The following is a 25,127-nucleotide window of genomic DNA, read 5'->3' as shown; positions in this document are numbered from 1 at the left end:
AATAACTTTTTTTGTGTCCATCGAGCTTTGCACACAGAAGTACTTTAGTGCACGCCTTCTGTCTTACTGTCAATTTTTGCATGTATTCGGTCTTCTCTGCGTCATACCGAAGGTGTAGTTTTTGATGAGGTTTACTGTGTGCTTTTTGTTTCGTTTATTTTGGTGAAGAAGTTACATGTTCAGCACTTCAACTCTCTTTTTACTTTGCGAGCTTATAATTTTCTAGCTGAGTTTCTACTCCTCGAGTCTTTGTCGTTTTTCCTGCCAGAAACTTTCTGGTCGGTGATTTTTTTCTCTCGTCGAGGTTCGACTATTTTTTGGCTGACGTAGCTTTCACCGAAGTATTTCATTTCAAACTCTTTTTATCATTGTTTTGCGAGATGATTCGTTGCTTTTCTTCAGATCATGTAGCAAGTCATCGTCGTCTATGTGATTTCGCGGAGTGACGACTTGGCGCAATTCTCTTGACCAGAACCTGATAATAATTTGTTCACGAGCATCGTCGAATTTCATATGCTCTCCCTAGCGAAAGATATGAAAAATATTTTTAAATAAATTCAAATTATTTCAAATAAAAACCGATAATTTTAAAAACTTATAGATAAACTTAATAGAAAATGGAACAAAACTATTTGTATTTATTTATTATTTTTCAAAAAAATTTATTTTTTTCAAAGTTTGATTAATTAATTTTTTTATTATTTTTAAAAATCAAATCGTTCGATTTTATGTACGAGGGATGTACCTGTCTGAAAATTTAACAGTAAGTATGGAATTTTTCCTTTAGGAAATTTATTAGAAAGAATGTGAGGATGATAGTAATAAAAACGAAATAGTTCAATAAAAAACATTTTCATTACGTTAAATAATTTACATTAATCCCCTAGCGACCCTCTGAAAATAGTGGTCACATAAAGTTTTGATTTTATTTTTACCAAAATGCATTGATTTTTTCAATTTGTAGGTTTACAGGATCATACCCTGTCGTAATCGATATGACATTCTCGAATATGCGATCATGTGCGGAATATTACTTTTTATATATATGGGCTAAGCCATAGTTAGAGTGATGGTCAAAACAATTTTTTTTCTTAAATTATGTACTTTTGAAGAGTACATTGAAAAGTGAAAATCCTGAAAGTTTCAGCCTTCAAGGTCCAACCCTATTGGATTATCAGGTCCTCAAAGTTGAATTTTCTTTTTCTGCTCATATGCAGACAAACAGAATTCATTATTGAGCTTCTTATGAGTCAAGAAACATGGTTTTTCTCTCATTTTCCTTGATTTTTGACTGATATTAAGCTCAATAATGAATTCTGTTTGTCTGCCGATAACCAAAATTTATCAGAAGTTGTATTTTGATATATCGATGAACATGTTACAATATGGGCCTAATCGAAGGATACGAACACATCTATTTTAGTACAGTTATATGATTAATGCCGGAAAATATCATTTTTATGGGGTTTCAAGATGTAAATATGATTTTTAAGTACAAATTTGAATTCTACATCAAATTTTACATTAAAAACCATGATTCAATAATTTTTTCATATAAACCTCAGAAAATCAGAATTGCAAGCAGAATATGAGCAGAAAAAGAAAATTCAACTTTGAGGACCTGATAATCCAATAGGGTTGGACCTTGAGGGCTGAAACTTTCACGATTTTCACTTTTCAATGTACTCTTAAAAAGACCATAATTTAAGAAAAAAAATTTTTTTGACCATCACGCCAACTATGGCTTAGCCCACGTATGTATAAATATTCATTTATACATTTACAAATGTATTTACAATAGTTTTTTTGTTGTTTACTTTTTTTTATTACACCTTATTGCACCTATTTACAGACAGTACAAATTTACAATCGTCAAGTTTAAGAAGACTCAAAGAAATTTACGCATTTGTGTCTTTAAGTCTTAGAGAAGTGCGAGGAATCGATTGTTCAAGCTGTTGCGCTTGGCTTTGACCACAATTATCGGGCCACCTGAGGTCCTCCACGGGTGGCTTGGGACAATTCCACGCTACGGTCACCTTATTCAGGTAGGGCAGCTCGTGCAGCCGAGCCAGAGAATTGATGAGGACCTGTTGGCGCTCGTAGGTCAGTATACCCACGGTGAACTGCTCCCGCGGATGATTGACGCCCAGTGCCTGGCTGAACTCCTCGCCCGCGCCGTCAGTTCCCTTGCCTATATAGAAAAATATAATCATGAACTAATTTATTGAGCTCGAAAGTGAAGAACGAAAATTGATCAATATGTTCTTCTTCAGGCGACTTTTTGTAGCTCAGGGCGAAGCGATTGCCGCCCAGGATCACCGGTATGGCGCCCGATCTCAGGGCCTCCTACAGACGAGCCTGCATCACGGTGGTCGACAAAAAGCTGACGTTGCTCGGCGCCAGTATGAGGACGAAGGTGGTCTCTCGCAGGATGGATTTTCTGGACGATTCCGGGCCGCAGAGCGATCAGTCGAGCACCTCGTTCGAACGCTTCTCCTTCGAGGCCGGCACGCACTCAAACTGAATGAAAAATTTGTCCGACGATGAGCCCGCTGCTCATTGTCTTTCAAGTGCTGAATGATAAACGTGTCCAAATTATTTTCGTCCATCGATGCTCGCTCCATGACGAGTTCGGCGTCGTTTATGATCCGTTTGGTCGTGGAAATAATTTTAATGTAATTTCATAAATATTATAATATTTAACAGTCTCTGCTCGACGGACTGGCCGCGCTTCGCGACCTTCCCCGTCGGCCGTTGGTGGCGTCGAAGTTCCCTAAAAAAATAAAAATGAGTGGCAAGAACGCTTCGAATGTCAGAAATGAAAAATGTCAAATTCTAATACATTTTACACCTAGTTCGATAAATACCTATAATTGAGTAATTCTTCGTCATCGGGTACTTTAGATATGAGATCAAGCAATTCGTTATTAGGCATCGAATGAGGCCTAATAATTTTCTTCGTAAATTTATTAATGCCCCATAGCCCATGCCCATTAAAAATTTCGATCCCGTTTTCCGGAAAAACTGTTGAATGAAATGGAATGAAATTAATTATGGGCGCCTGCTTTATTATGACACCAGGCAAATCAACCGTGAGTGTTCTCCGCTTGAACTCAGTCACAGACCGCAGTACAAAATAGAACGTTTGATAAAATATAAACAGACGGGTCCGTCTCTTATTTGTAAACAATCTTGACATCGGCCCGTGATACAGCAAAACAAATTGTTACAAGCGTTCGAAATTCTGCGCCGTGTAGGGTTCTACGCGACCGAAGCAGCTGCCGCGCGCGCGTAAATAAATCGCAATCTTCGACGTTCACCGCTGTGTATCTAAACTAAAGTATTCTCTCTGAAAAACTATAAAAATAGGGATACGGAACCATTATAATAGGCTTTATGCATATCGTCATGAAGTAGCCACTTTACCCAAGAATTGATTTGCTTGGTGGCATAACCGCGCGCCCGTATATACTCTACGTATTAAAGTTTATTAATACACGTGCTTGTAATTAGTTCTCACTTTAGTCAACAAATAAATAAATAATATTACAATAAAACCCAAATACTCCTCTTTCCAAATATTAAATAATACATTACACTTACGAATGCGCGAAGTGAGTGATTCTCAATGAATTCAGTTTGATGCCCGAGCGTAGCGAGCGAGGGTTCAAACTGGATTCGTTGACAATCACTCACTTCGCGCATTCGTAAGTGTAATGTATTATTTAATATTTGGAAAGAGGAGTATTTGGGTTTTATTGTAATATTATTTATTTATTTGTTGACTAAAGTGAGAACTAATTTGCAAGCACGTGTATTAATAAACTTTAATACGTAGAGTATATACGGGCGCGCGGTTATGCCACCAAGCAAATCAATTCTTGGGTAAAGTGACGACTTCGTGAATATCTATAAAAAGACTGTTCAAATGTACCTTTCATAGACATCACCCGACATAATTACCAGGCATTTACTTGTTTAAAGAACACGTATAAGCGCATAGTCGATGTTGACGTCGTGCGGTCGATTTTTCGACTTTTTTCGGACGCCGGTGTAAATTATTTACACAGTTCGAAAAGTCCTGTGTTTAATACAGTTTCTAGAGCTGTTAATTATGTTTGTATTGAGATTATTGGGCCTAACTCTGCGGTACTGCAATGCAGAGAAGACCCGTGGCAAGGCCGGAGCAAGCCCCAGGCGCCATGCCGAGTTTCAAAAATCAGTTCGATATGCTAGAAGTCATATAGACTTCGTATTAGATATCAAGCTAATAAGAACAGAGGGTTGGCTGATTTTAAAAAAGACTTGATTCTAGAACGAATCTAGTGCCCTCATGCCCTCCAATAGGGCATGATTATTTTCATATGTCGACCTCTGTTGCTAATAAACAAACAAACATAGATGGACAAGCACGGGCACAAATAAAAAAGAAATATAAAAATGTGAACATATACCAATATACACTAAATTACATGTACACAGGACTTCACAAGACACCACGATGACTAGGTCTGACTAGAATTTGGCAAAAAGACACCACAACATAAACTAATAATACAAGTTGCTATACATTGGACAGGACAACACAATAACAGTAAATAGCGATCACTGGGCCTGTCTATATTGCCGTTCCCCCGACAAATGTTCTACATATATATCACGTCCCCACCGGATCGTGTCGCTCACCATGAATCGTCTCATCATCGCAGCATAGCGACTGCTTACTCCGAGACGATTCAGGACAGCCTCATTGCGACCGTCCCATCCGCCCAAGGCGCCCACGACAAAGGCATCCACATCGACCGTGTATCCCTGGCCCCGGAGCTGTTCGGCTAGGGCGGCATACTTTGTACGCTTTTCCTCACGGGCCTCAGTAAAAGCCACTAGCCGATTCTCGAAGGGGATACATACATCGACGATGTGGATGCGGCGATGGATCTCGTCCCTAAGGACGATATCAGGTCTCAAAGTCGCCAGCGTGCCGTGGACTCCCTGAACGGAGTGGTTCACGCGGATCGGGCAGGGGTTGCGAGCACATGCTTTTACAAGCCGATCCTGGACGTTGTTGTGCCGTCTCTGTCTTGCCGCTGAATGTACAGTGCAATGGTTGAGCACATGCGGGAGCGTTTCGGATGGAGCCCCGCATCTGCGACATCTCTTGTCCGCCCCCGTCAGCCAACGCAAGGTTGAATTGACAGGGAGGACATTGAGTCTAGCGCGATGGATAAAGCGCCAGTCGCAGAAGCGGGTATTCCTGCCACTCCGGAGAAAGTGATTGGACACCTTTGACTTCCGGAGGACCTCGAAACTCTTGCCTTGGTCTTTTTTGGCAAGTAGTGATCCCGCATAGTGCTCAACCAGGCACTTCCGCAGCATTGCCGAGGCCTGATGTTTTTGGCCTGGCGAGACAGAGAACGCTGCACCGTCCCCACAGTCCAGATGAAACGTCTCCTGATCGGAGCACCATCTCCACTTCAGTCCAAGCTTTTTATGAAGTCTTGCGACTGAAGCGCGTACCTGCGCCCAGAACGAAGTCCGAGCGCTGGAGCGAGGCATCCCAGGGTCACTGGAGAGGTAGGCGGCCATGTCGGTGTTCGTGGCCTGCCTCTGAATCCTCTCCGTGACGGTCTTCCCCAGCAACATTTTTGCTAAGTTGCTCACCGCGGCATCAGCGCAATACAGAATTCTGTATGCGTGAGCCACGGTGAATACATCGTATAGATCGGCCAGCGGGATCAAACCTCCACCCCCCTGTGACGGAGGGAGGAAGATCAGTTCCGCACTGGCCCTCTGGGGAAGACTTAGCCATTGTCGGGCTAGTCTCTTTAGGATTTTGTCTGCCTCGCTCAGGTACCCCTTCTCGACTTTACCTCCCTGCATTATGAAGTCTAGACGCGGAAGCAAAAAGGTGCTAACCGCGTCCAGCTTCTGCCATGGGGCAAGCAGGGAAGTATGGATGGAATGTGCATCGTCGAGAAGGCCCCGTATGGTGTTAACGGGTGTTTGTTTCACCTGGTAACCTGTAGGGATGCCTAGATGTTCATAGGCGTCGGCGGCGTCTTGCACTGGGATCGGCTGTCCCTGAATTGAGAGCGAGGACCGTTGGACCTGACCATCCACGATGTGGAGAGTCGCACATTTTGCTACATTAAATTGTAGTCCAACAGCTGTCGCTCCCAATTCAGCTGCCTCCAGCAGCCTCCGCATACCACCCATGGAGTCACAGACGAGTGCCATATCGTCGGCGTACGCAAAGTTGTTAAAGCGCACGTCACCGAATGTGTAACCCTCCCCTGTATTGGCCATGCATCGAAGCACGACCTCAAGGGTCAGGTTAAACACATCCGGGCTCAACGGGCACCCCTGACGAACTCCAGAGCGGATGTGGATGGGATCTGTGCTACCGCTAGCCACCTGTACCCTCGTCCTCATGTCCGCATAAAGGGAGGAGATGACGTTCCTCACCTTCAATGGCATGCCGTGACCCTCAAGGGCCCGAAAGATCGAGGAATGGGGCAGGGATGGAAAAGCATTGCTTAAATCCAACCAAGCCACCACTACCTCTCTCTTCCGGTCCTTGGCTTCCCTCAGGATTTCCTGCAAGATGAAATTGTGTTCGAAGCAACCCTCGAACTGCAAGAAACCCTTTTGGGATTTGCTGTAAACAGCATTGGTCACGGCCCATTCCTTGACCCTGTCCGCCAAAACCGCCGCGAATAGCTTTGGCACCGTATCCGCGAGGGATATCGGACGCCAATTGCCAATGTCGCCCGGGTCACCCTTCTTGTAGAGGAGTATGGTGTTCGACTCACTCCAACAAGAGGGGACCCCTTCCGTGCGCCAAACCGCGTCAAACAACGCAGCCAGCACACGGGACCCCGGATCGGCCCTCTTGAGATCGGCGTACGTAACCCCGTCTGGACCGGGCGAAGAATTCGCCCGTCTTCCGAGGCACGCATGTACTTCACCGATCTCAATGGGCCTGCACAGATGTTCAGTGCTTTCCGGGGTTGGACCAGGTCGATCGAACACGTTCGGCCATTCCTCTCCACCGACTCTATGGGCAGCCAGATTCGTAAAGAATCGCTCAGTATTTGCTATATTGACTTCGCAGGCCCGATTGGGACCTGCGAGAATCTGCTGGGCTGCCCTCTTCTTATTAAGACGATAGAGCCGCTGGAGCCTCTTGGCTTCAGTAGTCCGATCGACCGGTCTTGGGGGGACATTACGCTGACGGCGCGGGGCTGGCTCGCGTCTCCGGGTGAGCCGGGCCAAAAAGGTATTGACCCGACCCATGACCTCCTCAAGCTGGTCTGAGGAAGTAATGGCGCGCAACTCAGCGACCAATTCCCTCTGCGCATTGCGCTCAGGATTCGGTCGCCGGGCACCCTCCGGATTCGCTCGCCGCCTCACCGCTGGTTGACTGACAGGGTCCTCGGCCGCTGAGAGCAGCCGGGCGGGACAAGTCGGATCGGGTATAGGGGCATCGGGGGAAGGGGGGGAAGGCGGTGGATCGGGCTCCATGCCCGCTCCCGAGGAAGAGCTAGGAAACGCGGGTAAGCTCCGGGGACTCACTATCACCGGCTGTTGCGCTGGGGGCCAGCCCCCGTGCGCTGGCGGAGATACAACCTCGCGCCGCGGCGACGCGACCGCGTCACCGTCTGGCACAAGGCTAACTTCTCCGCTCTGGGTTGGTGCTGGAGATGGCGTGCGAGCACGCTCAGCAGCAACCCTGCGACCGTTGTTGTGTCGCTCAGCCGGCGATAGATCACCCCGAAGCTCCCCACGAATCCCAGCTCGTCGAGCAGCGTCCGCCAGACCCGCCCGCACACCATGGAACTCCGGCAGGCAGTCGCCACAGTGCTTCGTTACCTCTCTACGAGGGTAACGCTTATCGGGAGGTGCGGTATAACCGCATCCCCAGCACTGAAAGACGACCGCGGCATCAGCATGGCATTCCTTGTGATGCCGAAGAAGATTTTCTATCTTCGAATTACCGGAGTATCCACGGCGCGCAGGGCAGGCCGGGCAGACTAACCGCTCGTCCTCGCTCACGGGCAGGAGGAGTGTAAACACTCCACCCTCCAACACCACCTTCTGCTGTGGTTCTACTGCCATTCGGGCCAGACCAAAGCTGCAGCGTCCAAGGGATAACAAGTTGCTTAATTACAAGAGCACGTGACGTAAAAGTCACGGTTCGTTCCGCTGAGAGCGTATATATAGGTTTGATCGACTAGAATCGCACCCGACCGGGTCCGATTAATCTAGTCGATTAATAGACGCTACACTTTGATCTTAGCCAAAAGGCCGAGAAGCGATGCTGCTGCTAAGTTTTTAGTCACATTTAACTACAGAACTTTAATTTTTTACGTTTGGATTGAATTATGACCTCTAGCGGTGGAATCCGAAGCTCGGCGACGGCGAGCGTATGGGCCTCTCTCCGGCTGCTTGTTTCTTGCTGTACACACTACACACGTCTGCTGTACAGCATCAGCTGCTGTTATTCAGCCATGAATTTGATATATATATTTCTTAAATTAAAAACCTATGATATAAATTGTATGCTCAACGTTCGAGCGGTAGCTCGTCACCTAATGGTACGATATAAACTTTCTCGCATTAAAGACACGAAATTGCTATGGTTCATATATCTTTTTAAGCATTTATTCCTTTTTCAGCTTTAAGCCTACTTCTTTAATAAAAAAAGTTACATTTTAAATTATTGAAATTGTTGAAGCAGTGTAATCGCTACGCGTGCACGCATACTTGAATTTTCCATGCACTCCTTGAATTTTTCATAACTAACGAAGGGAAGTAAAAATGTTGATTTAGCTAACTGTATATATGGCTTTCACGATAGGATATTATTTAATTTTTACATCAGTAAAATAATTTTTTGCTTTTGACAAAGTCTGTCTCGACTGGGTCACGAATGCGCGCGCAGGACTCCGGCAAGTTATAAAGCATTCATTTGCCGCGAAAATGTCGGTATTCATCAACACAACAAAGCAGAAGTGTAACGACTCCTTACTTTGCTAAGAATCTCAGATGATTAATCATTATATTTAGACTAAAACGTGTTGAGAACTTTTCAAAAAAGTTCATCCGTCTGAAACATCGGGAAAAAATGCCACCTAAACGAGGACGTCCTCCCAAAGTTGTATTTATATCGTTTTTCACTTTTGTAAAGAAAAAAATGTACATGAGTTTTTAATTGATTTATTTATTTGTGTTTCTTCAGGCAAAGGCAGCAGAAAGAAATGAAGAAGAAGGGAAATCGAAGAAAAAGCGTGTTAATGAAAAAAGTGAACATGAAATTGAAATTGAAGAACCTGTTAAAAAAAAGCAAAAACTTCCTGAATCAACGAACCATGATCAAAATGTAAATGTCAATAATTCAAGCACTGAAGTAGAAAAGAATGACAATTCTAAGGAAAAAAATGGAGCTAAGAAAAATGAGAAAGTTGAGGCCAAAATTACTGACAAAGCACCTCAGGCAAATGATAAGTCTCAAACAACTACAAATAAAGCAGAAACAAATCTTAATGACATTGATTATGAGTGTCATAAAGAAAATGCCGATGGTGAGAAGGCAAATTTCAAAATTTGTTCATGGAATGTTGCTGGCATTCGAGCTGTGATAAAGGTAAATTTGGGACTCTCTTAAAATTTTCATAGGATTTGAATTTTAATAATAATAAAACAAAATTATGAATTCAGAAAAAAGGGATAGAATATTTAGTAAAAGAAGATGCAGACATAATTGCTCTACAAGAAACAAAATGCAATTTAAAAGATATTCCCAATGAAGCAAAGCTCAAAGGCTACCACCGTTATTTTGTTGATAGTAAGCATAAATAATTACATAGATTTTCCTCAGAAATATTATAAAAAAAATTTTATTTTTTTAAGGCAAAAAAGCTGGTTATTGCGGATTGGCTTTATACTCTAAAAAAGAACCTATTAAAGTTTCAAATGGTTTAAAAAATCCAGAGTTTGATATAGAGGGAAGATTAATTACTGCTGAATTTGATACATTTTATTTAATCAATGTTTGTAAGTTCTTTGGTTCATCCTTATTCTTATAAAGTAAGCATATGATTAAAATATTTTATTACAGATGTACCAAATGCTGGTCAAAAGTTGAAGACACTTCCTAAACGTTTGGAATGGAATCAAGCTTTTAAAAAGCATGTTCAAGAACTCGACAAAAAAAAACCAGTTATTATTTGTGGAGATATGAATGTTGCTCATCATGAAATTGGTACAAAGAAATGTTTAATCATTATTTTTAAAACGATTAATTTACGCATTAAAATCTAACATTTACAGATTTAAAAAACCCTAAAACTAACACAAAAAATGCTGGTTTTACTAAAGAAGAACGTGACGATATGACTGACTTTTTAGAATCTGGATTTGTTGACAGTTTCAGGCTTCTATATCCTGATAAAACTGATGCATACACATTTTGGGCTTACTTTAATAATGCTAGAGCAAAAAATGTTGGATGGTAAATATTTCATCACTATCTGAATTTTAACTTAAAACAATTCATATAAACTCATCCCACTTAAATTTATTGACTTCCAGGAGATTGGATTACTACTTGGTTTCAGAAAGAATGAAAAATAAAATATGTGACATAGTCAACAGAGACAAAGTCTATGGTAGTGACCATTGCCCTGTTATTTTTTATGGTAAATTGTGAATATTCATGCGAGAATTAAATAAAAAGGTTTTTCTTTTGTAATAATTTGATATTCAATATAAAATTACTATTTCCGTTACAGTTTATCTTGAATCATTTTTGTGACTACAACATATAACTAATTCATAAGTTCTAAAAATAATTTCAACAAATTTATTTAATTCTAATCTTCACCAGCTGGTATAGCATCTTCTAATCGTTTGATAAATTTAACTCTTAGTTCAGTGACACTATCATTTTTTAACTGATCTTGCACAAACCAAGAAGCTATTTCCATTTGTACCATTTCACAAGCACCCCTCAATACTCCTGGTAATAAATTACAATATTTCAAGCTCAAACAATGATCTGGTAATTCTACAAATTCAGACATAGGATTTGTTTCAAAACACAAACTGAACTCGTCACCAGCAACACTCCAATTAGTTATGCTCGGAGTGATTCCTAAAAATATTTTGAATCCACTTTGGATCTTTTCTGCGGTGTCCTTGAAATCATAACACCTTCCAGATCCAGTACGTGCCAAAAAATCTTCTATTAATCGAATACCCATGTTGTATCCCATTCTTTCTAATTGCTTATTCACATCCTCTACATTTTCATAATCTTTTAATAATTGAGACACAAGAGCTCCGTACGTTAATGTAAAAAGTTCAGAATTCTGAAAAATAAAATGATAATACATTCAAATTATAAAATGTAGTTACAGATATAATTATATTCAAACACAGGACAAACGAGAAAACTTACAACTTTTTTTGCATCTAGTTTTATTACATTTCTAGACATGATGTCAACTATTTGTATTGCGAAGTTATAGTACAAAATTAGCCTTGGAATGTTTAATTGTACATCTGTCTATTATGTTAAAAAACTGCAAATAGTACTTTTATTATTAATATGAACGTAACCCCGAAACAATAAAAACCGATAAACCACTGACAGACTCTCACACACACAGACACATAGCCTGATGTATGAATTGATTCAAACTGTTTTGACTTTTCATCGCACGGAATTGGAGGCGTGTTTATGCAGCTTGAGCAGTTCACTCGATAAATTAAAAATATGGTAGATATAGGCGCGTGGATATATAGGAATCTGACTTGCGGGCGCTCAATGCTCATACGAAGTAGTGTTCAGTTCAGTGACATATTGATACCCATACGATCGTATTTCTGAATGTTTGACGTTAAAACTTATACCTAACCTCGTGAGAACGTCAATTAATGAAAAATAAAACATTTAGATAAAGCAAAAGCAATGTTTTCTAGTAAAAATAAAGTGAATGATCTACCACCAAGGCCGAAACCCCCGGATACCAGGCAAATACTGGAAGATTTAAACAATGCAGAAAATTGTGATGATGTCGCTTTTAAGCTTTTTGCCAAAGGTAATTGTGTAATATTAATAAATATTATTATTTTGAAACTAATAATTGACTTAAATAGTTAATTATACCTATTGATATTTATTTATTTTTAAATTTTCATTATTTGAATCATGATTAATATGATCAAAATTTTATTTTTCAACAGATTATGCAGATTCTAGTCTTAATGAATCGTCACAGAATGATTTTGGAAAATCAAGTAGCTCTTATGAAAGAGTCAAGACCTACCTTGATATTATTAAAAAATTAAAAGTATTAAAACTTTCGTTGAGCGAACATGAGAAATTATTATTAGCTGACATAGAAGATATGATGAAATTAACAAAGGATATCAAAAATCAGGCACAAGCAGCTTTAATTCAATAATAATTATATAAATTAGTTTCAATGTTATAAATCCAATCCAAATTGCTGGTAAAAGTTATGTAAATATAAAGAATGTACATAAATTATATATTAAACATAAATAAATGTATAAAATAAGGTGTGAATTTATAATAAATTTCATACTTTTTAAACATTCATAAAATTTATTTTCATCATTAATTTTTTCAAACCGATGTTAAAATTGTATAATTAAAATCAACGAGCATAATCATAATATGATGTTAAATCATTCCGCACAGCTGGTTCTGTTAAATAAGCACACCAAGTGAAGCCTGGAGGATACCCTGCAAAATTTTAAACATTTATTAATCAATAATCAATTAATTATGTATTATAACTACATAATTGGAGATATAACTACCTCCTGTATAAAATTATTTTAAAACTTTTTATTTGTACCTTAATGTATTAACTTGTGTTCAACAAATCATTATCATTCATACATTCAGAGAGTGTAGATGGAAGAATAGTGAAAGTCGTGCCACCTTTTTTGTCCAGCTATGTGCCATCACATGTTAGTTATATAGTATAAAAATAGGAACAGTTTCAAAAATGAGAAGATATGTCCATAGATAGAAGTGCTAAATGATTTTTGAAACATTGTTTTCCATCTCACCATTAAATTATATATATTTAATTGTGAAGTTCCACTCTATGAAACAAATAACTTACATTTTTATTTGTTGCGGAGAAAGATCCACTGAAATAAAGTTCTGAATCTATGATCAAAGGAATTTAGAAAAGGATATTCAATAATGGAATTGAGTAATACAGTGACTTTTGTAAATTAATCACAAATATATTGTATACATAACTGAGCTAATTTTTAAGCAAATACATTGATAAAATCTCAAAAAAAAAATTTGTTTACAAAAGCTAAGTACTTTAAATACTATATAAGCATCTAAAAATATTCACAGTTGATATCTTGTTGATCTCAACCCTTGTCTATAATGTACTGACAAAAATTCTTTATAATCTTAATAGATAAGTACAAAAGCAATCTTTAAAATATTTCAACAGACGTTAATTTTTAATAAATGTTAGATGAGAATGTAATTTTTTTGTTAAATCACTGTACAGTGTAAACTTTCATTCAAAAAAAGTATTTTTAATCATGGCTACTAAATGCTATCAAAACGGTTACTTTAAACAATCATTTTTTTGAAGATAAAGAACAATCCTATTATTGTAGCAGTATTCATTGTAAATTATTAATTTTCGAAAAATCCACTTGATAGATTTAAATTTGGTGTATTTAAAAATCTTATTGTCGATTTATTTTTTGATTTTCGATAATTATTTTTAATTTATAATGGAAGGATGTTTTCAATACAGAAGTTTGTTAAAAATAACTTTTAATGCAATTTATTTTGATTATTGGCAATGCTCGTATTGAAATTTTATTTTACCATATGTTTTCTTTGTACTCAAGTTTATTAAGATTACATGATATACACAAAAAGTTGAGATATTCGTACCTCACTAACGCGCAAAACTCCGATTTGGTGTGCAAAGTATCGATTCAAGAGTATGCTGCTCCAAGTTATTCTTTTCCTTTCAAATCTTTGATAAAATATGATGGTTTTTAATGTATTTCTTTCAGAATCTGATATTTTTTTCATAAAAGTATAAGCATTAAAAAAAACTTTAAGTAATTCTGAAAATTCATAATTCTACTATTAAAATTACGTGTAAAACTTTCCACGTTAGTAGGTTTAAGTATTAGTACCACAAACTAAATCTATACATAAAATATTATTGTGAACATATAAAATGAACCCATCATTAAAACATACATTTTTTTCAATACCAATTTTTTACATATTTATAAAAAATTTTTTCTACATACTATTTCAAGTAGTTTTGTTTCGTTAAAAAAATAAAAATAAAATAATTAATAATAAGATTAATTGAAATATTTTTTTTTTTGAAGAAAATTAGAAGCTGGTGCAGTTTGTTAGAACTAGCCAAGCAAAGAAATCGAACGGTTGTTTACAACAGATTGATAATATTTAGTTGAAATTTTTCTATCATTCATCACTGACAAAAAATTAAAGATGCACCATAGCATCTGTCGTACACGTTTTATGATGTAATCATCTTACTTCCGCATCTTAGGTCTCAATACAATTATAATGAATCTCCGCAGCGGCAAGTCCATCACGACTCGTTTAAATTCGTAATAAGCAAATTAAACTAAACGCACTCATTATTGTATAAGTCGACTTCAAGAACAATTTTTAATCGTCCATTCAATAATCGACGATCAGTAACTATTTTTTCGCGACTAGTCACGTGTAGGGATAAAAACACGTTGTAGCTGTATCATATGTCACTATGGATAAAAGACTTATCTACTCAGAAATCAGTCTGTGAAGCATGATTAATTCAATTAGTTGTGCCTTTCAAGTCTCGTGTTACTGGGGTAGGTTACTTGTGCTAGTTTCGTCACCATAGCGTCGTTGCAATAAATTTCAACAATTCTATGTTCGAACATTTTTTAATTACAAAATATAGATCATGTAAAATATTCATTGATCGACGAGTCATGGTGAAAGCTGTCGCTCGAAGATTCATTAACAAGCTTATTGTAACGTCATGTTTTTATCGTCTATGTAGAAGGCTATAATGAGCAATGTTGAATTGAAAATTTGACTGCGAAATGACAAACTTTATTATACGTATCATACATAATTAGCTATTTGTATCATTTTTTTAAAACTGTAGATTTGTCACGGTCAAACTTTTAACTCAACATTTCGTCATAGCATAACTACTCACATTTTACTTTGCACCTTAACTAATTAATTAATTGGATATTCTCATATTTTTTAAGTAAGATAGTCGAAATTTTGCCTGGGAATGGTATTCAAATCACAAAATTATGTTTAATTCTTTAAAATACAAACAAATCACTGGTTCATAAATGGCGTTGCAAAAAAAAATATCAACCACAACGTAAAAAAGAAAACTATTTAACGTGAAAATTATATCGCTACAATTTATAACTAATAATTTCAAACCAATACTGTTACACATAATAATTTATCTAATTATAATATTTTTTATATAAAATATATATATGTTATATTTGTATAAATTTATAAAAACTTTGATTTTTAGCTTCTTTGAATTTATAAAATAGTGTCCAAAACACTAAGTAAATATCGTAATAACAAGAATTAATATAAATATGTATATATTAATAAGCACCCACGTATAGATTGTGAATATTTATAATTGAAACACGAATAGACCCAATTTAATAGGTATCCAATACTACAATAGTTTCGAAAATATTTGGTCTTTGCTCTGTCGAGACTTTTAACTAATTCAAAGCGTGCGTGAAAACTATCATTCTAGCAACAAGCAGTCTTGATTTTATTTGATAAAATAAAAAAAAATAACAACAAATGACTGAATATGTACGTACAAATAATTTAAAATCCCATTCATAATTGAAAATTTGTGAATGATCATAAACTCGTTATACTTTTTGTTTTTTAAGAAGCTACGTCACTTAATCTTAAGATGCTCACAAAAGTTTGTATAACAATGATGCTTCAAAGGTACAATATACAATTTTGCAGTTGTGCGTTCTCGTGATAATCAAGATCGTAAAATACATAAAAAATTTTCTGGACGCAAGCACAGTATATATAATAATAATAAATAATTTATATATAATAAATATACTCGGAAACTATCGAAAGTCGGGCATTTTGAAAAAATCGATAATAGCAGTAATTTTGGATGACTTGCCTTTGGGCTTGTACTTGAGGTGTTCCTCGATGAATTGGCAGGGACAGCGCGCGCTGATGCAGTGGCGCGGGGCCGTCGCCGTAGTCACCTGCGTCGCCATCGAGCTGTTGTTGGCCATGTTTCGTGTCTCGTTGTTGGCCGCCGAGGACGACGCGTTGTTGAGCCTGCGATGTAGTCGCTCCTGCGAGTCGATCGACAGATCGAGCTGGTGGCGCACGTAGTGATGCGACCAGCGCGACGCGTATCTCAGCAGCAGCATCTCCGCGCGCTCCTGCACAGACACACAGAAAAAAAGACAGTGCAATGTACCGCATGATAATTTTCACGTGACTTGATTTCATTTTTTATTTTACTTTTTTCATTTACAAATTAATGAAGATGATTGAAAATTGTATAAATTCATAATTGATTGTTTATTTTTTGATAAGTACAAAGAATGGTTACAACAATTTCACAAGATTTAATCGTCCACAGTCGTAAAGATATACATTTTTTTTTTTTTTTTTTCATCAACAACGTCAATTACGATTCTTTGGTTTTTTTTTAAGATTAATCAAATGCTCGATCGTAATTGTAATCAGTGCACACACAGACACGCTAACATTCGACCGGTTTATCAAGGTCACAAAAATCGGTTAAAATATGTAGCAACGGTAGCGCACGATCATGTCGTTGACACTTTACCTTTATACTCTCAGTGATCAGTACACAGAGGATATAGATAAGCTTGCAATTATTACGCATTCGATAAGGCGATTTGAGTCCCTCGATAAAATTGAATCCATTTAATTATTATTATGATTATTTTCTGCTTAGTTTCGTACTGATCAAAAATTGACAATAGTTCACTTGTAATAAAATCGATATTCGTTTCGTTTACGAATGTGATATTACAGAAAAAAGTTATCAAATTACTTTTAATTGGTAATTTTTCTCATTTATGGCACTATGTTACAAGAAAAGAAACAAAATTACATTGCTTATCATCACTATTGGTGTTGTATATTGGAAAATACTACAAATGGGAAACTACATAAAAATTAATATAATAAAGAAGTATATAACATGTACTGTATGGGGGAAAAAAATTCTTTATTTTCATCATCTGTGTTCTACTCATATCATTATAATCTTAAATATAATATAAATAAAATATATTTGATAACATGATCAAAGCTTCAAGATTTACAAAAACATATGACTAATTTTGATTGTGTGAAAACATGTTATGTGCAATTAAATCGCTTTTAATCAATTTTTACGAAAAATATTGATTTTTCAAACATGAAAACTATTTCACGTAGCATTTAACAGTTACACACTTTTGTAAAGCATGCAAAATCGTAATGTACTGTATAATCCCTCGAAAAATCAACTTCGTAACATGAATGGACGGAATGTTATAACTCGTATTTACTTTCTCAAACAGATAATAACATCGTTCGGCTCTCGCGAGCGTCGTTTGGAAAACTTTTACTGTTTATATTTATTATCAATGTTTACTGACACAATTTTTTTGCCATATCATCAATTAAATAGTAATTTCTTATATGATTATTTCGATTTACAATTTGAAAAAAAATCTACAGCTCGTCGATAAGTACAACGTACGAGAAAAATGTGATTAATAACTCTTCCAACTTAACATGATAAAAGTTTCTCTCAAACTTAATACTTAAACGTTAACGTCTAATAACTATATTTTTAAGTACCGCTTATAAGTGTTTACATCGAAAATATGAGCAACGAGTGCAATAAACGACTGTAGCACTTGTTTTAAGTACTTTATAAAAACTTCATCTTTCGTTTTTTTTTAAATTAGTCGATAAAGAATAAAAAAATATGTGGAAATACATTTGCAGTAACATTAAAATAACGCAATGAGCAATTTCGTAATATAATAAAAAAATATCTACGCGATATTTAAACAATCAAGTTTTCAAATATAACAATCTCAAGTAGAAGTTCAACCAATCGATCGCCAACAAAATAAACAAGCGTATAAATTGTTAGAGTATGCATTCGACTGCATAATGATAAAAAAAAATTAATTGCGAAGAATTTATATGTATCTCGTATTTGTCAAAGAGAGAGAGAGAGAGGCGGAAATATAGACAGCTTGCGAGAGGGCGAGCACGTGGATATCGTCGTTGATTCCACAGCACACCTCGCACTCATAAAACTTTATCGCTCGCTTGATCAAATACAGACCGATCGATTAACGAATGAATAATGCAGATTGTTTCGATCAGCGTCGAGCCAATTGCAGAACAATTAATTTTTCGATCGAGATATTTGAATTCACGTGCACGGTTTGTGTGCGGCGCGTAAATCGATTTCGGCCCGCTGTGTGCACTCTGCACAGGTAAAAAAAAATCTATACAAAAATTCAGAATGTACATCCAGTTGAACTGGGACTAAAATATTGACAATGTACAATCGACGGAATGAATACAGAATTAATCAGTAAATCCATAAATAAAGCTAGTTATAAATAAAACATATTCAAGTACCTATACCTAATTAACTTATTTACAAATTGTGCTTTCCTCGTACGCTATCACGCTTCTCGATCGTAAAAGATTCGTAGGGGGAAAAAGTTAGAAGTACTCGCTTAAAAAAACTCTGCCTCTCTCTCTCTCTCTCTCTCTCTCTCTCCGTATAGCTCTCTCTTTCTTTCCGCGCATCTCATTCAACGCGTGCGGGATGCAGTATCTCGCGGCATCAGAGGCCGCGATCGCGCAGGTAGAGGCTCATCTGCGGGCACAGGCCGTCCGTGGGTGTCTTGCAGCGCAGCCACTCCTCGATGTACTGGCACGGGCAGAGCGCCGAGCCTAGATGCCTGGCCAGGGCGGCCGGATTGCCGCCTTCCTCCACCAGGGTCCAGTCCAGCCGGCGCCTCAGGTAATCCTTGGCCCAGCGTTGCGTGTAACGGCACAATAATTCCTTGCTCTTGTTCTGCGGCGCGTTTGTTCAATATATAGGCACACATGATATATAGACATACATACGATATAGGCTGTTTTTTTTTTGTAACAACTGCACGGTATCGACTCAACTACGGGTTCGTTTCTTTTTTTCTGTGCTTTTTTTCTCGGTGACGAAAGGTTCGTGCTATTTCTTGTTATCGTGATTATTATTATTGTTTCTTAGAAGAGCTTCGCGCTAGAAATGTTGCATTGTTGCAAAGGGAGATTTTCTTTGATATACGACACGCTCGATGTCAAAATAACTCGTTGTGCGTGCTTTTTTCTCTCGAGACTCCGTTTTGATTGATCAACAAAACAAAATTAGAATAAAGATGTTTTTGACCTTTGAACGACAACTACGGAAAACGATAAGACATTTTTTGTATTGTAAAATGCTTATCTTTACGGTCGCTTGGACGTGCGTGTACAATGCACACAATGATTCGCACTGTTTTAGAATATGAATATCTATATCCTCGTTTTAATTGCGACTCGAGCCGAGCACTGTGACGAAATGTTGTACATTGCAAAACACGCACGAATGTGAAACAAGTTGTTTTACGCGAGTAATTCTGCGTTATTAATAATTCTTCTTTTTTCTTTTTTTCATGAAAACGATCGATCCGCGAGGTTTTTCAATTTTGTACACGGTCAACCAACTCGAAAGCTTTTCTTTCGCAAAGTTGTGCGGTGAAAGTGATAATGCGAGAGCGTCAAGTTTGCTCTTGTAACGTATCAACGCGAGAATCGTATATTACTATCGAGATTCCATGCAAATTACTTTCGTTGTTGCGTATAAAAGTTTAATTATACTTTTTTATCGAAATGAAAAATCGCGATCACTCGCTCATCGAGCCAAGTTATATATAGAACAGAGAACGTTATTTGAAAGCATTTTTATTCTTCAATTCTTATCTTCTGTAAAAATGAGAGATTTATAACTTGCTGGAACGCGAAGTGCACTTTCTATACATTCAATTATGGACAAGTAGAAATGTTCATTTTTAAACGTGCGCACTGTGCATAAACATCCACGTTAGCAGCGAAAATCAGCGAGGTGACAATTGAAAAATCGAGTGTGCATAAATTACGTGGGTGTCTAAATTTTCACGATTGTCATTTTGTTCATTCAAACAAAAAAAAAATTATTTATACACAAGTTGAACACAACAAACCTGTTTGCGTGAGACTCGGGTCGTCGTCGAGCCTTGGATGACGATGTCACTGTCGTCGATGTCCATTCGCTGCTGCAGCTCGCGTTGTCGCTTGGCTCTCGAGCTCTCGTCGCTGTTGGTGCCGATGATTCGTCCGTCGCGCTCCTCTCGCTCGATTACTTCCTGCAATTTTTTCTGAAAATCACGAGACATTATATTACATTATTATAATCCTTCGTACTTGAGCTCGGTTACGCGATGCCGATTTATCTAGTTCTATCGAGTTATTTTGTACTATTATCCGGCAGTTGTAAATAAAAAGGATCGTGGGCTGAGAAGCTTGATGCGAGATTTTATCCGAGACTGTTCTAGATATCGAAACGATACAAGCTTCGATAAGAACTCTAAATTAATAATATCTCAGCGAGTGCAAGCATGCGACGATCATTCACGCAGTCTCTCGGAATCCATTCGACTTTTAATCGCAAGAGAAAGATCGTTCAATGCGATTAAAGATACTCACAATGCAGTCAGTTGTGTCAAAATATATGAAACATAAATTAACTTTGTGACACGATATTTTCCCTCTATCATCGAGGCCAAGCAGTATTTTGTGTCTCAGCAGATGTTTGTTCACTTGAGCCATGCATCTTTCAAGATTTTGATTGATCTTGATCTTTATGAACATGCACACGAATATTGCCACCGCATTCATTATCAGCCACATAACTCCCAAACCGAACAAGGGCAGTCCTGTGGCTCCGGAAAACAACAGGCCAAGCAGAACTGCGAATGCTGTACAAATCCAAGCAACCAAAATTCTCTTATAGCAAATATTATACACATTAAATCGAACATCGTTTGTGAGCAATTCCATTATCTGAACATAATCTTCTACAGTCAACTGCAAAAGATTAAACAAACACATGACTTGTGAAAAAGTATCTTAATTATGAATAATTTCTACTCACTGTTAAACCTTGTGCCATCAACTCTTCGGGCACAAGTTCTGGACGAAACTTGGCAGGGGTAATCCATGGCCATTTAGTATTTACTGGTAGCAGCGTAACTATTGTATCACCATTGGCAAAGCCTTGCCTTATAACACCAATAGGAGTATTAATGACATTACTTCTACCATTATTAGCATCTCTTAAATCTATAGTTTTTAAGGAGGCACTTTTTGGATTAAAAACACCAGCAGCCGATGGCTGCACATTAACTTCTGGAACCTCATTCGTAATTGATCGATTAAGGCCTGATCGATCCAAATTCACATGCACCGAATTGGCTGATATCACAGCAGCACCACTATGATTTTCAGCGTTCTTGTGTTCACTCTCACTCGTATCCAAAGACCTGTTTATCTTGGTAATGTCAACCGTTACAGAATCTGGCTTGATTAGAGCTGGAATGCTTGTGTCTGATTGGTCTGATTTCTTTGGCGTGGAAGAGGCACCGGGTGAATCCTCGTCGAATTTCACCCATTCTCTTGTTTGCTTGGGTTGAACACCCAAAGGTATGGCAGCCGCATTGTCAGTGGCGTCTTCTGCTACTGGCAGACTCATTTTTGATTAATCTGAAAAATACAACATTCGAGTAATTATTAGCGCAAGCAAAAAAAGGATGTAAAAAACATATGACTACTGTTGGCAAATATAAAAATATTTCCAGCGAAAAATCCAGCGCTTTTAAAAATTCTTGACCATCGGTCACAAACGATTTTCGATTTCTCGCCTAGATATATTTAAGAATAATAGTGATTAAATTACAAAGGTGTATGGACGAGTCGGACCTTTAAACGTGCAACACAATAGAAATGGACAAAGAGAGTATTTATCTTTCGTATATACACAGCAAGATGCATGTGTGGTGTGAGTACGATAGATGTCTCGCGGAGAATCGGCCAATCGACTAGCGTTCGCGGCGCATACGAGTAAACACCGAGAAGCGACTTGAGCTAAAATTAGATCAAAGTAGCTGCAGTACTCATAGAGGAGTCTTCTGCACTGTGCGTATGTAAAATCGTGCGTGCAGCCCGATATAATATGTAGTACAACGAATAAGTTACCCTGAAAAAGCGCTCGGCACATCGAGAGACAATGTGTACCAGAAGAACGTCTTGACTTGGCCTGTGCTGCAAGTTATAATGCTACATTATATTATTTATGTGACGTTCGTGCCTGTAGCCGCGCGAGATAGCGCAAAAATTATTTGCGCGCGTATTAATATCGTTCGCACTATGTATACTCCTATAGCTATAGCTGTATATAGCTGCAAAATGAATGAGCATCAAGTCGTAAAAGTGTCATATATAGAGCATACGTATAATGCCGCGAATACTACGCGCCGGGCAGTAATCGATCGATCGCTACATACACATTGTGCTGTTCGTATATCAAATGTACAGCGCTTTGACTATGATTTTTTTCCATTCTACACGACGCCATGCGACGATCGATGTTTATACAAATGTCACATATAGTCGACGACAATTACTCGCGAATATAAACTCTTGCCTGGATGGCATCGCGCGAATATTATCCTTTTTATATGCGAAACAATGCGCGTATATATACGCACACATCGGAGTCGCTGCAATATTATATTCTATACCGCATAGTGCGTTGGTGAATGTGCGTGTATGTACGCGAGATGATCGAGAAACCTATCTAACAGCGATAGTTGCCGCTGCTATACTGCTATACGCGCGTAACCGTGTAATTAAGAAGCGAATTGTGTGAGTGTGTGTGTGTACAACATCGCGCGAGTCCGCGCGCAGCGGCACGTAAATTATACTTCGTGTGCAGCGACTATGCGGGGATGCAGAAAAAATTTTTAATCAACAAATTCGCACGTACTCACAGCAGTACACGCACTGCAAACGCGTCGATCTACAAGATTCTAGAAATTTTTATTAAAGATACGATAAAAAGATATGCATACGTATGTTTGTACCGTGTCGTTCGTTTGTAAATAATTTCGGGATAAACGAGAGGTAAATATACGACCTTATAAAGTATAATATATAATACGAATCGCGCAAAGTGACTCACGATCGCGTGTTAATATGATTTTTTTGCACATGCACACAGCCATGATCGAGAGCACGACGACGACGACGACGACGACGATGATGATGCGTCGACAGGTAATACCGGCAATTGAACATAGAGATAGAATATAGATACCTACTGTGCTCGGCGCGCAGCAGCAGCAACAGCAGCAAGTGCATTGGTACGAGTGTTGCATGTGTCTGCGTGTATAGTGGAGTTGCATTTATCGAGTCTCGTGGTACGTATGCACCTCTACTACTACTATACACCTATGCGCGAATAGGTGGGAGTCGAGGAAAAAGAAAAAAAAAGGAAAAAAAAAAGAACGGCGAACGAGCGCGCGCGCATAATACATAGGTATATTATATATACGTGCGAATATAACAATCTCATTTCTCGTGACCATGCTAGGATGTGCTGCTGCTGCTGCTGCTGTTGCTCGCGGTTACATTATAATATACAGCTCGCGACGAGTGTGAGTGTGTTATGTGTGTATACGCGAAATGTTCACGTGAATGTATAATACATGGCATATAAGGTGCCTACGTATAGGTGCGTACAACATACAGGTTTATATATTTATGCGGGCTATAATGATCCTCTTCACTCTCTCTCTCTCTCTCTATATATATAAAAGTATGTCGTAAGCGGGCGTTCAAATACGATATAATATTACGTGTGTATCAATATGATGTACCTGATGCGTGGATGGACTTGTCGAGCGTGGAACTGCAGCAGATGCTAGGACGATTATTAAGGTCGGAGCTGAGGGGCGTCGAGTCGCGACGATCGACGATCGTCTGTTCATGACCAGACCAGCTCCTGTGTAACGTGTGCGCGCGGCCGATTATCCTGTTATATTTCTTGCAAAAAAAATATAAAACGATAGGGCGTCGTCTTCGTCGTCGTCGTCGTCGTTGCAGCAAGCAGTGCGAGCGGTGTGTCAAATAGACATGCAGCTAACGTGCTAATATATACAGCGCAGGTACGCGTGTATGTAATACGCGATAATAATGCGCGGCGCTCGGCTCGACGACACACTATCCGTGCACCGTGTGTAGGACTACCTCTATATACGTTGTGTTATTATTGCACCGCTCCGAGCGAACTGGCACTGGCAGTGCGCGCGAGTCGAGTCGCGAACCGAGCCGACTGCCGAGCGCCGAGCCTGGCTATGCTGTGGTGGTGCTGCTGCTGTTGTCGCGCGCCGCGCCAGAGAGCAGCCAACCAGCCAAGCCAGGCGGCGGCGAGAGAGATCGGTGTATGTGTGTCTGTGTGTGTGCTGTGAGTCGCACGAACTCTACATAATACGGGAGAGTGGACGCCGCTCACTCCACGACTGACATGTCGCGAGCCTCTCGTGTGCTCGTATTATAAGCGTGCTGCTCACGTTGATGTTATTGCGAGGTGTGCGCGAACGACGACGAACAAACACATACACGCGCATACCGTTTACCGCATCATCCGCATGCACACTTACCAAGTACAAACACATGCAGCAGCAGAGACGATCGAACGAGGAGAGGAGCAGAGGAGGAGGGCAGGGTGGAGTCGCGCTCGCTACTCATTTGCCTATACACATACCTGTACATTTACCTCGCCGAACGAGCCTCTCGTTTTTCCTTCTATTCGCCTGCGGTAAACGATGATCGTACGCCGCTTACAAAGCTCTCCATTCCGTATTTATATTAA

The 25,127-nt window shown here is 38.7% G+C and overlaps 5 protein-coding genes and 1 pseudogene across 8 annotated transcripts; 2 read left to right on the top strand and 4 right to left on the bottom strand.

Moving 5' to 3' along the window:
- Positions 1 to 4,127: 4,127 nt before the first annotated feature.
- Positions 4,128 to 4,307, bottom strand: LOC111693940 (annotated as a pseudogene).
- Positions 4,308 to 4,605: 298 nt separating this feature from the next.
- LOC106655940 lies at positions 4,606 to 8,118 on the bottom strand. The gene has a single exon (XM_023460158.1). It carries the CDS (start codon positions 8,116 to 8,118, stop codon positions 4,606 to 4,608), a length of 3,513 nt encoding a protein of 1,170 aa, XP_023315926.1.
- Positions 8,119 to 8,991: 873 nt separating this feature from the next.
- Positions 8,992 to 10,792, top strand: LOC106656075 (exodeoxyribonuclease-like). Of its 2 annotated transcripts, none has more exons than XM_023460155.1 (7): positions 8,992 to 9,157; positions 9,242 to 9,646; positions 9,721 to 9,847; positions 9,913 to 10,056; positions 10,121 to 10,264; positions 10,333 to 10,513; positions 10,594 to 10,792. In XM_023460155.1, exons 1-7 carry the CDS (start codon positions 9,128 to 9,130, stop codon positions 10,709 to 10,711), a joined length of 1,149 nt encoding a protein of 382 aa, XP_023315923.1. In that variant the 5' UTR covers positions 8,992 to 9,127; the 3' UTR covers positions 10,712 to 10,792. The 2 variants fall into 2 exon arrangements, with proteins under 2 accessions (XP_023315923.1, XP_014232208.1); XM_014376722.1 differs by having other exon boundaries at positions 8,992 to 9,160.
- On the bottom strand, positions 10,740 to 11,703 carry LOC106656076 (trafficking protein particle complex subunit 3-like). Its single transcript, XM_014376723.2, has 2 exons — positions 11,462 to 11,703; positions 10,740 to 11,372 (listed from the first exon to the last, which is right to left on the bottom strand). Exons 1-2 carry the CDS (start codon positions 11,498 to 11,500, stop codon positions 10,875 to 10,877), a joined length of 537 nt encoding a protein of 178 aa, XP_014232209.1. The 5' UTR covers positions 11,501 to 11,703; the 3' UTR covers positions 10,740 to 10,874.
- A 136-nt stretch (positions 11,704 to 11,839) lies between these two features.
- Positions 11,840 to 12,587, top strand: LOC106656077 (UPF0449 protein C19orf25 homolog). Its single transcript, XM_014376724.2, has 2 exons — positions 11,840 to 12,104; positions 12,250 to 12,587. Exons 1-2 carry the CDS (start codon positions 11,975 to 11,977, stop codon positions 12,468 to 12,470), a joined length of 351 nt encoding a protein of 116 aa, XP_014232210.1. The 5' UTR covers positions 11,840 to 11,974; the 3' UTR covers positions 12,471 to 12,587.
- A 79-nt stretch (positions 12,588 to 12,666) lies between these two features.
- LOC106656310 (transmembrane protein 268) lies at positions 12,667 to 24,588 on the bottom strand. 3 transcript variants are annotated; one of them, XM_014377209.2, is made up of 6 exons: positions 24,133 to 24,588; positions 21,351 to 21,958; positions 20,903 to 21,283; positions 20,401 to 20,574; positions 16,257 to 16,527; positions 12,667 to 12,775 (listed from the first exon to the last, which is right to left on the bottom strand). In XM_014377209.2, exons 2-6 carry the CDS (start codon positions 21,945 to 21,947, stop codon positions 12,687 to 12,689), a joined length of 1,512 nt encoding a protein of 503 aa, XP_014232695.1. In that variant the 5' UTR covers positions 21,948 to 21,958; positions 24,133 to 24,588; the 3' UTR covers positions 12,667 to 12,686. The 3 variants fall into 3 exon arrangements, with proteins under 3 accessions (XP_014232695.1, XP_014232696.1, XP_014232698.1); XM_014377210.2 differs by lacking the exon at positions 24,133 to 24,588 and adding an exon at positions 22,451 to 22,512; XM_014377212.2 differs by lacking the exons at positions 12,667 to 12,775; positions 16,257 to 16,527 and adding an exon at positions 16,541 to 19,214.
- Positions 24,589 to 25,127: the final 539 nt, after the last annotated feature.

The sequence above is a fragment of the Trichogramma pretiosum genome, unplaced genomic scaffold, assembly GCF_000599845.2.
Source record: "Trichogramma pretiosum strain Unisexual culture from Peru unplaced genomic scaffold, Tpre_2.0 scaffold40, whole genome shotgun sequence".
Lineage (NCBI taxonomy): Eukaryota > Metazoa > Arthropoda > Insecta > Hymenoptera > Trichogrammatidae > Trichogramma > Trichogramma pretiosum.
This window is presented reverse-complemented; position numbering and strand designations above follow the sequence as displayed.

Coding starts and splice junctions, on each gene's coding strand:
- LOC106655940 (XM_023460158.1), bottom strand. CDS start 8,118: ATGGCAGTAGAACCACAGCAGAAGGTGGTGTTGGAGGGTGGAGTGTTT.
- LOC106656075 (XM_014376722.1), top strand. CDS start 9,128: ATGCCACCTAAACGAGGACGTCCTCCCAAAGTT. Junction 10,057..10,120: donor ATTTTATTTAATCAATGTTT/GTAAGTTCTTTG, acceptor ATTTTATTACAG/ATGTACCAAATGCTGGTCAA. Junction 10,265..10,332: donor TGTTGCTCATCATGAAATTG/GTACAAAGAAAT, acceptor TAACATTTACAG/ATTTAAAAAACCCTAAAACT.
- LOC106656076 (XM_014376723.2), bottom strand. CDS start 11,500: ATGTCTAGAAATGTAATAAAACTAGATGCAAAAAAAGTT. Junction 11,373..11,461: donor AACTAGATGCAAAAAAAGTT/GTAAGTTTTCTC, acceptor TTTATTTTTCAG/AATTCTGAACTTTTTACATT.
- LOC106656077 (XM_014376724.2), top strand. CDS start 11,975: ATGTTTTCTAGTAAAAATAAAGTGAATGATCTACCACCAAGGCCGAAA. Junction 12,105..12,249: donor TTTTAAGCTTTTTGCCAAAG/GTAATTGTGTAA, acceptor ATTTTTCAACAG/ATTATGCAGATTCTAGTCTT.
- LOC106656310 (XM_014377209.2), bottom strand. CDS start 21,947: ATGAGTCTGCCAGTAGCAGAAGACGCCACTGACAATGCGGCTGCCATA. Junction 20,575..20,902: donor TTGACACAACTGACTGCATT/GTGAGTATCTTT, acceptor CGTGATTTTCAG/AAAAAATTGCAGGAAGTAAT. Junction 16,528..20,400: donor CCCGAGTCTCACGCAAACAG/GTTTGTTGTGTT, acceptor GTGTCTGTGCAG/GAGCGCGCGGAGATGCTGCT.